This window comes from Pieris rapae, chromosome 20 (assembly GCF_905147795.1).
Source record: "Pieris rapae chromosome 20, ilPieRapa1.1, whole genome shotgun sequence".
NCBI classification, from domain to species: Eukaryota; Metazoa; Arthropoda; class Insecta; order Lepidoptera; family Pieridae; genus Pieris; species Pieris rapae.
In genome coordinates, this window is record NC_059528.1 from 3,287,807 (window position 1) to 3,304,241 (window position 16,435).

At 31.8% G+C, this 16,435-nt stretch overlaps 2 protein-coding genes across 10 annotated transcripts in view; one reads left to right on the top strand and one right to left on the bottom strand.

The window, feature by feature from the left end:
• Nucleotides 1-12,166, bottom strand: part of LOC111000949 (kinesin-like protein KIF13A) — a 130,764-nt gene extending 118,598 nt beyond the window's left edge. For all 9 annotated transcript variants that reach the window (XM_045632573.1, XM_045632571.1, XM_045632568.1 and 6 more), the window contains exons 1-2: nt 11,965-12,166; nt 8,527-8,614 (exon numbers count right to left, since the gene is read on the bottom strand). In XM_045632573.1, coding sequence (XP_045488529.1) covers nt 8,527-8,614; nt 11,965-12,019 — 143 coding nt within the window. In that variant the 5' untranslated portion in view covers nt 12,020-12,166. The remainder of the gene's footprint in view (nt 1-8,526; nt 8,615-11,964) is intronic.
• Nucleotides 12,167-12,656: 490 nt separating this feature from the next.
• LOC110996028 (proteasome inhibitor PI31 subunit) lies at nt 12,657-16,125 on the top strand. The gene is made up of 6 exons (XM_022263512.2): nt 12,657-13,017; nt 13,282-13,431; nt 13,737-13,920; nt 14,298-14,388; nt 14,832-14,978; nt 15,912-16,125. The coding sequence occupies exons 1-6, from the start codon at nt 12,874-12,876 to the stop codon at nt 16,045-16,047; spliced, it is 852 nt and encodes a 283-aa protein (XP_022119204.1). The 5' UTR covers nt 12,657-12,873; the 3' UTR covers nt 16,048-16,125.
• Nucleotides 16,126-16,435: the final 310 nt, after the last annotated feature.

A 16,435-nucleotide genomic window follows, 5' to 3' on the forward strand; every position in this document is an offset into this window, starting at 1 on the left:
GGACATAAGCCCGGGTCCCTTGGGTAGAATGCCTAGCGAACCCCGAGGGCCCATCTTAAGGGCGTGTGATGGGCTGAGGTGGTTTTAGTGGGTAGGGTCTCGCTACCCCTCTGAATAGCAGAGGGTTTTGAGTGTAGATCCAGCCCCACAGTCCCCGCGTTAAGTTCGTTTCTTGATGCGGGCCTGCAGAAGTGCATTTCCACCTCATTAAAAAAAAAAAAAAAAAAAAAAAAAAAAAAAAAAAAAAAAAAAAAAAGTGTCAAGGTAATTGTTGTAACAATGATCACAATAGAAATGCTCCGTGTTATGTTATGACGAAGGGAACGTGCCTAACAATGAATTATGATGACGTAAAATGGCCTAGTACGTTACGTAGGTCTTACATACTTTTCCTATATGTATTATAACTTAGGGAGAAATTTTGTTGGGGGGATGCGGGATGATACTTTCTAATACTATACACCACATAAATGGCACCTTTTAGGTTTAATGAGTCACTGTGTGGTAACGAAACGTTTTACTATTGGGTAAAGAATAACGTTACGGCGCGTTACATGGAGGGGGGTGGGTCAAGAATCTCCAACAATTGCGTGACGTAATACTAGAACTCTCTCTTATGTGTCTTTTATATACCAGAATAATAGTATTATACAATTTTATGTCATAATAACCAATTAAGAAAGTCAAAAAGCCGACTTTTACGTTTCTTTATTAACAAAGTACTTATGTGACATCTACTTACACACCTTTTTTTTCTTCACCCACAGTAGGTGTTTCTTTTTTATTTTACCATACTACAGTTGCCTGAATACGTCATAACTTATGTAACCAGTTTAAGGAAAAAAAGGAAAAGAAAAAAGGAAAAAAAAGGAAAAAAAACATGTTTAAGAAAATTAAATTTTGGATTTAATTTTCTTAAACATGTTTTTAAGTTAAGCCATGTACCTAGCTTACCAAGACCTTGATTAGATAGCACTTGCACGTACGAAAACGTTAGAAATGATATGTAGCGTTTAATTCCGCTGTCTGTTGCTTAAACAGCCTAAGTAGAAAACATCGTGAGGAAACCGACATGTCTTAGACCCAAAAAGTCGACGACGTGTGTCTGGCACTGGAGGCTGATCACATACTTGCCTATTAGATTTCAAAATCATATAAATAAAAATCTAGGAACAGAAAAATATTCTATAATATTACTGCCTGCTATTACGTATTCGTGGGTTATTTTTAGCGAGAATCTGACCCAATAAGAGGCTTCACATGTGTCGCTAATAGGATGTATTACGTTATAGTCATATGAGGCGGCCGCTATATTAACTTATAATTATAGTAAAACTACTTCCGGAAAGAATTAATATGTACTTTATCGAATTTTTAACCAAATCAAAATTTCACTTAGTTGTTTCATCACGATACAGGTACACTTTTTTTCATTTGCCTTCTATTTAGTAAAAAATATCGACCATTCAAAAATTCATACATAAAATAGTAGCATTTACATAATCAATGTACAATTATTGCTGAAATCCGTTTAAACTTTTAAAACGCCACGTCTGGTTTGGAATTGGCTGTTCTATCAGGACAGATAAGTTGCCGCGACTGAGACTCTTACGCCCAAACCCAATAATTAATCCACAATCTCAGATTGAAAAAAAATCTGAGATCAGCCCGTGATAGTCGATCGATCTCCTACATGCATCCCGATAACGAAACCCTAAGAAGACGATTCATTTTTGGCGACGGATAGAATGCAATATCTTCGCTGTTTACACTCATTTTTTATAATCAGTATAAACCAAATAAAGTAAATAAAACCGTACAAATTATATTAAAATATACATTTCTATGTTTAAAACATAGACATGTATTTTTCAAATAGATTTTTAATTATTTCAAAAACTGGTGTAAGTTAAAATCTTAAGATAGGATATTTGTTGTTGAACTGTCATTTTCATACAAAGGTCTATCCACAAACACCGTTCTGATACCATGGATAGCTTCTATCGACAGATGGCTTTTACAATCCGCGGATTGGTTATTTGCACACTTTTATCTTTATTTCCAATAAGATGCCTATCTCAGATAGTCAAAAACGAAATGAGCTAGGTTGGGTTTGGGCGTCAAAGAACTACTTCAAAAGCTTCAATTTTCCAGTCTCATCTTCTAAAGCTGAACACCGTTTATCAGGTTTTGTACTGAAACATTTATACACAAATATATGAAGATATAATTCAAACGAGATCTAGACTAGTAACATTTCTCATTTGCGGTCAAACATCCCATTTCAATCCGTGCCCATTAATTTTGTGTGCGGTCCAAATCTCCGAAATATAGGCTGGCACTTATGTTACAGTTTCCATTGTCATGTCAAAGCTATCGGATTAGTTTGGCATCGCCTTCCGTTAGAAATTGGATACCTTTTGAAGATATATGAAAGGACAGATTAAACTTTTAGTAATATCTGTTATACAATAGCTTGTTATAAAAAGTAATTTAATACATATATATAAAACTTTTGTGCGTGGGTTTGTAATGAACCTCCAAACGGCTGCAACGATTTTTAATTGTTTTTGTGTTAAATGATTTTTTTGAAATAGGCTATTTGACAAGATTAAAAACCATTTGAGATCATTTATCAGTGATCGATAGAATCTACAAAAAATGTTTAATTTAATTCTATTCCGGCTTTAAATGTTCTAATTATACAATTATATTTCCAAGAACTCGAAGAGAAGAGAAGCTAGGCGAGATGGCCTCGTACAAGTCCCTATAACGTACCTACTATGATTGACAACGCTAGCAAAAGTTAAATTGTTTTAAGTGTTAATTATGATTCTTCAATTGAACATAAATATATTTCAATCAAAAAAAGTCTCCGACGAAATTAAACTCTTGTGTTATATTAACACAAGAGTTTTTAATACTATTTACAAGTCAATTTACGTCATAACGCTTTTTGAAGTCATGTTCTATACAGATTACTCTCAAAAACACTTTATTCATACGGTCTAATAGCCAATTGTCGCGGTCTTAGCCCTAGAACTAACATAACTATGTATTTAATGCTTACAACTACTACTTGCTACAAAAAAAAAATAATTGAAAAACCAATTGCGGTTTATGAAAAAGGTCTAACAACGAACTGTTGGTAATCAATTGGGATCCATTAGCAAATTGGCCGATCTATCATTTCAAATACACATCATTTATTCTCCTAAATTCAGACACAGTTATCGCATTAACCTAGGACCAAAGTGATTCACATACAAACAATACATGTTCATAATAAAAAGGTAATTTGTTAAAACAGACGCCTTGTCACTATTTAAAACATATTATGAGCCTCAGATGGGTCATGTTTTGTCTACGTTTACAATACAGGGCGAGAAGGATCTATTTGATATTAAATTTTTTAAAAATTAAGTTTTCAAACTAAACACGTAAGCGTAATTAATGCAACCGCCAACACGGCAAAGCAAACTTTACAGAGAGAATCTATTCTCTATAATAAGCTTCTACTAAATGTCAAGAAACTAACAAATTTTAAATAAATTAAGTTAGTTTTACAAATGTATAAGGATATGTTTATTTTGTATAGAGGTGTCCATATTTTTGAAATTAGAATACTTTCTCTTATCCTCAGTCTACACAGACTAAATATCATAAACGAAAGAGTAAGCTAAATATAGTAGTGTATGTACACATATTACTATGATTGTTTATACGTACAATGTGGTATTCTTTAAATTAATTCCCTACCATAAAGTATAAGTAGGATTAAAATAAGTTAATTATTAAAAAAGTATGTCAAGGAGTTTAATAAAAACCTTGTTCATGTTCAAAGAGCAGTGTTGGTGTAGAGGTTTAAGCGACTATCAACAAATCGGTTGTGAACCAATATCTTCTGATTTGCGTCATTAAAACTTGAAGAATATGTGACAGTCACATAAGGCCGTATAGATCACTTGTCTATAAAATAAATAATGAATCAATATGTGCGGAGAATCATGTCAAATGAAATCTAGAGTCAATTAGACACAATAAGGCCCATTCAATGTGAGCAATTAAGCAGAGTACCATTTGCGTTCAACTGATAGACATACTGAAAGAGATTAAAATGGAGTCAGGAACAAATAAAACTATTTGATTGCCTATAAAACTAGCGTTGTAAATCAAAAGGTTATTTTGTCGTGACGTCATGTAATTACTTTTTATCTTGGCAACTTATTTTCATTAAGGAACCGACCCTTATCGCTCTTCTGACAGCTGTAACATTTTTACAGGACTCAAAGGTTGGTCGAAACTGAAAATCGACCCTTAATATTTTTATCTTGTTATGAATTCGTCCAATACTACACTTGCTAATTTAGATAATACAGCCTAGTACAATTTACTTATGAATAATGTCTGAATTGGTAATTATGTTTTGGGAAAAGGTATACTTTTCTTTAATAAAATGCCTTTTATCTCTGCTTTACAACAAATTTAAGAAATTAATTAAAGAAAAAGCTGTGTAAAAGAGACCACTATAAAGATAACGATTATCTAGTTGATAAAAGGGCCTGGGACTAGTTCTAGGCAGGCTACTACTAATTAATTTGCGATATTTGTTTTAAAAATAGTGTTTTATGATTTGCTATTTTAAAAGAGTGCCGATAGTTTTTTGGCCGGCCGGCATATAAGATACCTGTATCTTATATGTATTCCAAAATAAACATATTCTATTTTTGTTTTTTTTTATAAGTGCTTCAAAGAACTTAGTATGTAGTTCTTTATTATAATTTATTATTATAATCTAGGTAAATACTAGAAGCTTAATAAACGGATGCGCACATGCTGGATGATTTGGAGAATTTATCCAGTCATTGCATAAAGTTGATTGAACTAAACACAGATATAGATTTATTACATAGTTTTAATTAATATAGACAGATGACAATAGTGTTAATTACGCTTAGTAATCAGAGTAGAAAACTGGATCGCTTCGATCTACAATTTATTTGGAAAAAGAACTCTAGGGTACCAGTGTGGACTCAGCTTCCGGACTTAGATGGCCATTTGGTCCGTTCTGCGTTAACGAGACCTCTAATTTATCATGGGAACGAATCTTAACGAATAAAACTAAAATGACGTGACTTTAGTACACTTGATCTACATCCCACGCTTGCAGTGAACCGTTATATACCGCACACCGCAGTCGACGTCTTTGATCGTTCATTCATAAGAACTGAGCAGATGTATACTATTATGTGTATAGCCAATGCATAACTGTAATCTATTGTTACAAACTTTAATACATTTTAGTTCTTTGTATAAAAAACCGTGCTTTCCATAAAAAAATAATTAAAACCAACGTTTCATTTTCAGATTAAACGTTCGCAAATTTAGAACCCGACTCAAAGTCGGCAAAGTATTTCTTTTTTAGTTAAGTTTTAGAATGTGTTGTTTTTCAAAACATATTAAATTTGCTATATAGCTCAGATACATACATATTTTTCAATACAAACCTCTATATTTAGCGTCCTCACATCAAATACATAGCTCCAACAATAGATTTCATTCATTCATCAAGTATAATTTCATTTTGCTAGTCAACTGTATATTTAACTAGATTCCTTTATAAAATGCTATATCAAAGCGAGGTTATAAAGAATGTCCTAATTGAGGGCAATCAATGGAAATGAAACACGTTCTGAGTAAAGCATTCAGGTCAATCAATAGGACGCGAAGACGTTCGCGTGACAGGCGACAGGCGATGGCTCCTACCTAGCTATTAGAATAAATCAGCTACACAACTTCGTCAAGGTAGACTAAAATAAATAAGTTACATTAAGTTTGTTATTATTTAATACCAGTACACGACCATCCAAGGAGACCTCCAAATTCTTCAACTTCTCTCTTCCCCTCACAGTATTTTCCAATCTTTCACTGCTGTCTATTTTCCCATTCTCTGTTGGACTGGACCATCTCAAGGAGCTTTTGATCTACCATCACAAACACGGAAAGTGTCTGTCACAGACACACTATCACAGACACAAAATAGAATTTAAAATGTAATAAAATCATTTGATTTTCCTCGCTATATTGCGATACTTATTCGTTGAGACGGGAAAATACCAGCTTTGGGGTCACTGGTACTGGCTACTAGGCGCAAACTAATATCTTTAATAAGCGCATGTGCGCTTGAACCCCGCGGTCCAAGAGTCTCTACTCCAAAGGGAAATTGAAGTCGGAGTAAAGACTCTTATATTTGAGTCGCTTTTTATTGTCTGCCTGCTCTTCGGCCGCCCCGTATGTTTTGCTTGACCGAAGGAGGTGAGACGGGGTAAACGTGTCCACACAAGTAGCATCCTATACTAAAGCCCGCCCCATTTTCCAAGGGATCAACGTCATTCCATCCGGCCGCTTGCCTTCTTTTTGCCGTGCGGCGTATAATATGGTTAAGCGCGGCATGGCGAGAAAATCGACCTACACTAATAATAAACATAATTTCAAAGATTTTTCATTATCTAACAAAGATACACGAGAGAGCGATAAAGTGACCATTACAATTTGGTACAAAATAACCAGTATTACAAAACTTCTTACGAAACGAGACTAAACGCAGTTGTTTCTGATGTAATTTCTAACAAGCCATATTTAACCGTCAAAACACAACTGTTAGTATAGTTCCATAGCCAAAATCAGAGGTTAATCTATCTGGAAACATATTTAGATACTAATGCACATCTTTCTGGTAGGATGAGCTTAGTTGGTAGTATTATCTAATACTAAGCTAAAATTGTCACCCATAATAAATATCGAACTCGTACATATGTGTACAATCTGGTGACAGACATCAAGTATGCATTGGAAATGTCGAATGTATGAACAGTAGATAGCTTAGGGCATATCCCTTAACTAAAGCAACTTAATTCGGTTTAAGTTGCCACCCTTGCCACTCAATTATTACATATCAGTATTGACATGGGAATCTTATAAGCTCAATACAAAAATTATAAATAACATATTTAATAAAATACAAATTTAAGTGTTTAATTAGTGAACTAACCATTGCGAAAACACAAGGTGAAACAATCAGAGCGTCTTATTTACTCCACTTAAGACACCTACCATAAAAATTAAAATATAAATTATGTATAAACAATGCTGACACTGAACTTTTTTTTTAGAAATTCAGAAAATTTTCATAATAATCTCATAGCCGTGGATGGTTTTGACGATTCATAGCCCGATAGCCTATTCATTACGAATATTTTTGAAAATTTTAACTAAAATTTAACAATTGCTTACCTATGAGACATACCTTTGTAACTAAACAATGCTCAAAAACTCTTTATAAAAAGGCACTGCGTACACGCGCAGATTTTTATATAAAACATACTTTTGTAATCAAAATTACACATGTCTTTACAAAACGTAACATATCCTAAAAAAATTGAGCTAGACGTAACATGTGACCGGTAGTCGCACATTCAAGAACTCAAATTACATTATCACAAACTAGTTCACATATGTGTATGAAATTAAAAATGCCATACAATCAGTCTCATCACATTAAGAACCGCTAGGTGCAATTACTTAATGTTAGGGTACTTTCCGCATATTGCTCATGTAGGTCAACGTTATTTAAAAGTTCCTAACTACAAAACTACAAGGACGAAGGTAAAGAATAAAGCCACACATATGCGGAAGACGTTAATTACCCCGTCATGCTAATAAAGGCAGTTCCTTCTGCGTTCTGCTCTTTATCTTGTGTTCTTAATCTGGGGCAAGGATTGTGCATGAGGTCACCTTTGTTAATATTCATTAGAGAACATGAAAGTTTGAACACAACGGATACATTGTTATTAATTTAAAGTTTAAACACTGGAATTTATTGAGTTGTACGGCGCTGAATAGTTTTATTACTTTCATGATGATAATGTTTTTTAAAAAATAAAAAATAAAAATACATTATGATACAGGAGGCAGACAGCCATGAGGCTCACCTGGTGCTAAGTGACACTGCCTTTCACGGACAGTCGCACTGCCAGAAGGCTCGCAAGCGCGGTGTCGGCCTATTTAGAATTGGTACGCTCTTTTCTTGAAGGAGTCTAAGTCGAATTGGTTAGGAAATACTTCAGTGGGCAGCTGGTTCCACTTAGTGGTGGTGCGCGGCAGAAAGGTGATATGAATGGAATTTTATATTTTGCCTCGACGTCCGATGATGAAACTCAGCTGCAGGTATAAGTCCGAACAGAATTAGATGAATACATCATGATATTATATGTTCCCAGTTGTTCAACGGAACGGCTTCTAATCTCAGATTCACAAATTCCGTCTCTCATGTGTCAAATGGTGGAATATTGAGATGGAAGTTAAGTTCGCCATTTAATTCGCTTAAGATCGGCAATCTAAGCCGAGGCCGTAGCCCTCGTGGGAAGGGCAGCGCCCAACCGGTTAACTCATAGCGTTAAAAGACTTAAAACATTACTACATACTACGTTAAATCATATTTTACGGGACACATTCAAACATTCATACCTTTCTTTGTCGTGAGTCGACTGCGGGCATTGCAGAATCGTCTGCTGCGAATCCATATCCACCACGCATACCGTACCGAGCTCCAGTTCTGAAAAAGGCACATACTTAGAAAATGGTCCTTTAGATAAAGGATAAGGCTTGTTTCTAGCTAGGTTTTGTATTGAAATATCTACTATGTGAGTTGACATGGCGTTATCAAACATAAACACTGCTATATAAACTTAAGTAGCTGATATTGCATGTTTCGATAACTAACAGGTCAAAGACACATTTATAAATAAAAATATTGGACATTATGTTTACGGTTAATAAAATGATCAGTCTGTATGATTATTTATTTAACTAAACTAGACATAATAATAATAATAATAATCTTTATTTTCTCAAAACTTCATACATGATAAGTTACAAATATTTATTAATGTATCTAAACAATTGGTCATTCTTCTTTTGAGGGAAAATTATTGTTTATGTGAGACTGATGCCTGCTGAGGGTTAGAACACTTGTGTTACAGGTCATCAGGCCTCCACCACTTCGGATATAAGTACATAAGGAATGAATATATTATAAGGAACCACATGAGGTAAGGTGGTGCCACAAATGGTAAACATTTATTTAAAAATCGTGATTTCGAGTGCTTTTCAGCAATTGCCGTCTTCCAATAATCCAATCCGTATTTAAATGATCTAAACATTTTTATAAAAATCCAATACAAAATTGAATACAACAATTTAAAATTAAATCATGTTAACCTAATGTATAGGCATGTTAGTAAAAACTATACAAACATCAACGCGTGAGGATTACACATGATAAAACCCAGCTTCCGCTAACGGAAACACATGTACGCAAGGTTGTTTTGTTTGTAATTTCGTGTTAATAGAAACAGTAAAGATCTACTCAGCTTTTCAAATTAACTTCTATACATCAATAACAATAGTAGGTATAATCATACTGACTCAACATAACTCATAAATCAGTTTCAGTGATAATGAAATTAATTTGCCTATTCACAATTTTGGATTCTATACATAAACAGTTATTGGTTATCTATATCAGAAGTGACGGTGACGGCTCATCAGCCTTCAATCTTGGATGGAAGGTATTAATAGAGAAGAGACTACATATAGTATATAAGAAATAAACAAACATTTATTTAAAGTCTACTTTAAGTGACAATTATTTGAAGTTTTATAAAATGAAATGACTAATAGTATAATAGTATATTTTCTGTAAACTTTAACTGTTCATGGTAATTGCTTTATGTGTCTTAGAAGACATAGATTGTAACTTATACCATAGAATGTATTATGTATGACGTGGTGTACTTTAATTAATTAATAGCTTCTCATGATATAATCTATTTTTCGTTAAATTTAATTACAAATAGCTATCGTTTAACGATCTAATAATTAATAGTTATTAATTAATAACGTTATACTTAAATAGAATTACATTTAACAGTAAGTCATATTGTCGCTACATTAAACTTTAAAATTGCCGTATCTCATAAATAGATTTTACCTTGAAATCTTTGTATGTGTACAATAATGGAATTTTTACGTTGTCATACGTTGACAATTTATTCACATCACATTACATACAATTGTAGCCTAGAGCTATTATAACTTCTAAAACAAATATTATCAAGTATCGCAGTAATAGTGACATCATTTTATCGAGACAAATACAAAAATTTCATCTAAATAATAATTGGCAGATCCGTAACAAATTAATAATAACTAAAATTAAATGTTTTTTTTTATTTCACTGTGATCGTCATGAAAATATTCACAACTTTCATTTGTTGATGAAAACTAGCAAACAAGTATAAATGTCTTGTCCAAAATAGGTGGCGATTAAAAGAAAAACATAGAGAGATTTTTTCGTTTCTTCTCCTGTCAATAAACGTAAATTCAGTCGTTTTTTTCTTGGCGTTCCTATGAACGTGTGTACATTATGGGTACTAGTATTTGCCGGCGCCATTTCCTTCTCGTAGAAAGTCATTCTGGTTATTATTTCAGGTGTGAACACACGTTACTTCTAAAACTCGTTGCAAATACGACTGCCATTTTGCATATAGTAACAATTGTGATCAATTATAATGTCCAAACGTTATCAACATATCGAAATAGGTAATTATGAATCTCGCAATACGTGTAGAGCGATAATGCAACGATGACTCAACGCGAGGTCGAACTGGAAGTTAGCTGATTCTCTTTAAAATCCGGTTTCACTAGTATTGTGCACAACTAGACGTAGATATACATCGGCGTCAAATTGGTCGGAATAATATTAAACCAATGATAGTACTTAATAATACCTAAAGACATATTTATGTTTATAAAATTACTCATATGTGATGTCGTCCAGACAACTCATGTTAAAAGGAAAAACTTTATAAATAGAATTATTTTTATATGAAAGGGCAATAATATAATGGAAAAAGTAATTCCATTGCAAAATTCAACAAACTCATACATTTATATAACATACAAAGAACTAGTAATAACTAAAATAATAAGCCCTTTTAAGGCATGAAAGTGTAATTGACAATATTAAATATTTATTTACTAAAGTAATTCCTAAGTATACATAAAAACTACACCTAAGTTTATTTCTTTCCTAGTCATTCATTTCATTATAGAAAAAAATGTCATAAAAAATAGATCATTACTATTAACATGAGAAATAAAAAATAAATTGAAATGAAAGTGTTTGTTAGAAAATAATTCAACACTTCAATTCACTTTTTAACCAACTTTAATTATATAAGTAAAATATTAATAAAATAAAAAATTAATGTATAATTTTGACCACGTTAATATTTTAGATAGCCAATAGTGAATACTAGTAAGTTTTTGTTAAAAATGAAACTAGCACCAAGAACTCATAGAGTACATACATTTTACACAAATGGCAACACTTAGAGTATTGAAGATATTTAAATATTTAAAAATGATAATTCACATGAAGAAAACTAAACAGAACTCCTAAACATGTAATATAATTATAATAAGACAAATCTTCCTATTTGTACATTGTACACAAACAATAGGCAATGTAGAATTTCATATACATACATCAATTATAAAATGTACCACAATAAGTTTCTATAATTATATGTAATTTAAGAAAGAAAAAAAGTCTATTTTAATTAAGCAGTATGTCTACATCTTAAGTAAAACTATAATCTAGGTCTAATGTTGACTGAAAATAATACACTTTATATAAAACTATTACTTTACTTTCTTTATTTGTAAGCATTATATTAAGGCCACTTAAAATAAAAACAATGTTGTGCACAAAGAAATAAGCAAGCTAATCAAAATTGTCGAAACAACGAATTGATACGCAGATAAAGAAGGCTTACGTAGTCACCTGTAACTTCGTGTATTTTTTATTTATTATGTAGATACTGTACGAAACCAGCTTACCTCGCCTGTTAAAAGGACGAACTCGCACAGCAACTTTAATCTTATCCGAGGCCATTTTGACACTCTTTTTGCACAGAAAATACAAAACACAACACTTTTCACATGAATCTTTTATAAAATATTGCACTTAATCACCCATATTCCAGAACAACAAAAATCATTATTTCACGTTAGATTCGCGACGATATCAAATTGACACTGCCCGCCATGTTGTTTTAAAGCTGAAATAGAACCTTGACAATTGACATATAATTTTAGTCTTGCTAGTTACTAATCAATAGCTACACCTAAATTACTGCGATGTGTTTAAAACTAAGAATTACACTTGATATATTTTATATTTATATGAAAGTGATTTCTCAATTTATTTGATTTAAATTTAACTAAAGAACTGATATTAGATAAAGAAGATAATAATAATTAAACTGGCAAACATGAAAAATTGTCACTAAGTTAAAAAAATGTGATACATATTGTTAAAATAATTATTTGAAAAAATTTGGTTTGATTTTAAACTTTCCATTACTGTGAAACTTTGTGAGTTATGACTATTGAGTATAAAATTTACCTATAATAAACCAGTACATGATTAAATTAACTATGTGGAGCAAAAAAACAATGGTTTTCATAAAACCCTCGTTTGACAGATTTATCAAATAAAAACACAAATGGCATTTTGGATTGATGATTAGACAGTGACTTAACTGATATCTACTAATGTGAATATCTTACTTCTTTTTGCTGTAAACAAAACACCCGACACCGTGACTCCTCATAAATAGTTATACAATTTTACTAAGTTTAAAATCAGTTGTTCGTTCTCTTCGAACCCATAATATTATTGTAAAGGATATTACAAAGCGTTAATGACGGATAATCTTATTTAAAATAAATTGTGTCACAGTCATTATGGCGTCTGATCCGTTGTTCGGTTGGGATTTAACTTTCAGAACTGTTGAGAAGGATATAAAAAGTAAAGCAGACATAATAGTTGCCTTTATTCATTGGAACTTGACCAAGAGAGGTTTCCGAAATATTGGTGTTGGTGATGAGGTAAGAATTACTGTTTATTTTTTTATAACTATTTAAGGTACATTAAGTTCATCTTTTTTGGAGTTTATCACTAATGTTAAGTGTTGTTTGTTAAAGTGCTAAAACACAACTTGATCCCTTACTCAAATTTCCTTTAAAAATGGAATATACAGAAAAATAATAAGTTTCCTTAAGATAGTGTAACATATTTATTAATATATTAGCATAATTCTGCTAGGATTCTAATTAATTCCATTATTTGACCAGTTTTCCTTTATATTACAGCGTACACTTTCTGGAGATGAAGTAAAGAGTGAAGTTCTTCCTACTGGATGGAATGATAGTGAAAACTTTAAATTACGCTATATTTATGATAACAAATTATATATTTTACATGGATTAAACACAGATGGCAATCTTATTGTCAATTTAATGGTAATGATTAGCTTAAACGAACAAACTTAACAATCTTGTTCTAATAATTAAATTAAGCCTATGTTTTAGTACTATTTTGGTGTTTACCAATGATGATATGATTTGTCAAGAGTTGTAGACTATGACATTTTTTTAAATCTTTATAGCCTGGGGTATTATGGAATGAGTATAGAAATTTACTGAAAAAAATTTGTGGCCTCACTAATCAAGATATGACTTCTCCCTTTCTGCCTCACTTTAAAATACAATAGTTACCAATATAAATCTGGTTTACCCAAAGTAAGTTGAGATTAAACTACTTTCAGAGGTCTGAGGATCTAGCTGTTTCCAATATTGCAGTTAAGATAGAGGATACTGTGAAAGAAATGAGTGGTCCTATAGACAAAATATTGCCAACTCACAAAGACTTAATGTATAATGTAAAGAGGGATTTGTTAGATACACTAACTGACAGACCCACAACTACAGCACACACTCAAACAACTGGTGGTAAGTTTTAAGAAATTAAATGATTTTTTAAGAAATTTGATGATACATGGTCATACATACCCAGAAATAAATTAGGCTATGAGTAAAAGCATAAGGCAGACACATTTATCTGTCATAGTTACTAAATTAAGGTAAGTTATAATAATAATATCATTTATAAGTAAATAATTTAAAATATATATTTAGTTCACTTGGTTTAATTATCTGGGAATCAGATCATCTTTAATGTTACATGATTAATTTCATAAATTATAAGTTCATACACAACTACCTGTACTGTACCTTTTAGTTTTTTTACATTTATTCTTTTTTTTTCTTTAAGTGTGTGGGCTAGTAGGTTTTACTATGTAGTAAAATAAATTACTTATCGTTTTCAGATAATTCAAACCACAGAAGGCCAAGTGATGATCCTCTTAGAGTACCTCCAAGACCAATGCCTGGTGCAACACCCGACACTCGTGATTTATGGTTTGTATTTTATAATAACAATATAATGTTTTATTTACAATCAATATAATTTAATAGGAAGTGAAACAGCAGTAAAGCAAAAGATATTAAAAATTTATAAGTGACCGCTTATATCACTTGATTTACATGCATTATGAGCATTAAATGTTAACCAAACAGATCTATTTACAAAAATATCCCCCTTTCTCTTTAACAATTATCAACTTATCTTTATTTAGACTACATACTGGTAAGTATTTATTTTAGTAACAAAATTATCATAATTATTTTAATTTTAAGTATTTTACTATAATTATTTCTTTTAATATAATATAATTTTTTCTATTTTGGTATCTGATTTAGACATCAATTTTTACTATTTACCTATATTTAAAAAAACTATAAGATGTAGGAATACTTAATAAGCTTTGTGTGTATATTATGTATTTGTATTATTATTTCAGGGAATTACCTCCAGCAAATTTACCAAACATTGGCAGATCGGATTTAGATCCATTTGCGCCAGCTGGGGGAGGCATGATCTTCAATCCGTTTGGACCTCGCAGGGATATTGAGAATCCGGGTCTAGGAATCCCTGGTGGCTTACCCAGGTATTTAAAAAATCCTGATTATTTTGTTTGTAGCTACTAGAAAATATAATAGAATTATCAAATGCCTCTCCCTCTCTATAAAAATTGAAGAAGATATGGATTTCATCAAAGCCTATATAATATGTATATAGTATCTGAGGCTAGGGCACAAGATTATGTTAAAAAAGATAAAAATCTCCCCCCAAATCAAGTCAAACAATTAAATGAGAAAATACCATCTTAAAATTTCTAACACAGATGTAGTATAGTTTATGATATGTCAGAAAACACATTCTTAGTGTGTTATTGAGTGGGACTCTGATTTCTTATTTTTCTAATTGATGTATGTAGTTGAATTAAAAATATGAAGTTTGGTCCATTTTAGTGTCTGATTACCTATATTATATATTACCAATTTGAATGTTTGTATAATATCAACAGTATTAACAGATCAATTTAAATCTGATATTAGCTAAAGAGTTACTAACTTAATTTTGTACTTGAACTCGAATATTGAATTGAATTTGTTGAAATGAGTGCAATTATCTTGTAATAACTTCTTCGTAAGCTTCTGAATCTTACCACTGCATTTACTAGTTGGATGTTAGTAGCATTCAATACTTTAATCATTTACAAATATTTGTTTGGGTTAAGTTTACAATTCAATACCTTGTATTTGATTATACTGAGTATGTACGAGTCTAAGCGTCCAAAAAACGAATTATTAGCTTGTTCGGTTATGTTAGGTTAGTATATTAATATTTTATTTTAAATAACTGTCCAAAAAACGAATTATTATCTAGTTTAGTTAGGTTAGGTTAGATATTGAATTGTAAACCTTAACCATTTGTTTTATAATCAAAATTGATGAAGGCTATAAACGAACTAACGACTAAAACGACAGAGGCTTGGGGCAACAGATGCTCAAAAAGCTTTTATTTTTTACTTATGCAGGGGTGCAGTACCACCTGGCGCACGTTTCGATCCGTTTGGACCTCCTGGAGTCGGACCACTACCAGGTCGGAGACTCCCACCTCCAGATGCTGACCACCTTCCACCACCTGGATTTAATGACAATATGTTTTTGTAGCCAAAAAGCCTTCCGCAAAATGCCTCTAAGAAAATGGTATTGGGTTGAATTCATTTAATAAACTGCATATATATAATATATAGTGTTTTTATTTAAATAATTATAATCTATTTATTAAGACACATATTGTCAAAAATATGTATGGAGGCGTACTGAGCAGCATATTATCTGTATTGTATGTCTTTGGGTGACCAATGCTTGACGCGTAAAGAACCCTCATAGTTCGCTCGAAAAATAGTCGCACACAAATTTTCACAATTATGGTTTTAAAACGAAGGAAAGATATAGGTATTTAATTTACTGTACTGTCAAGAAAGAAGCAAAATCTTACTCCCATGCCCTTTAACATGATTTCATGGATCGATCTGCAAACTGCAAGGATTATACG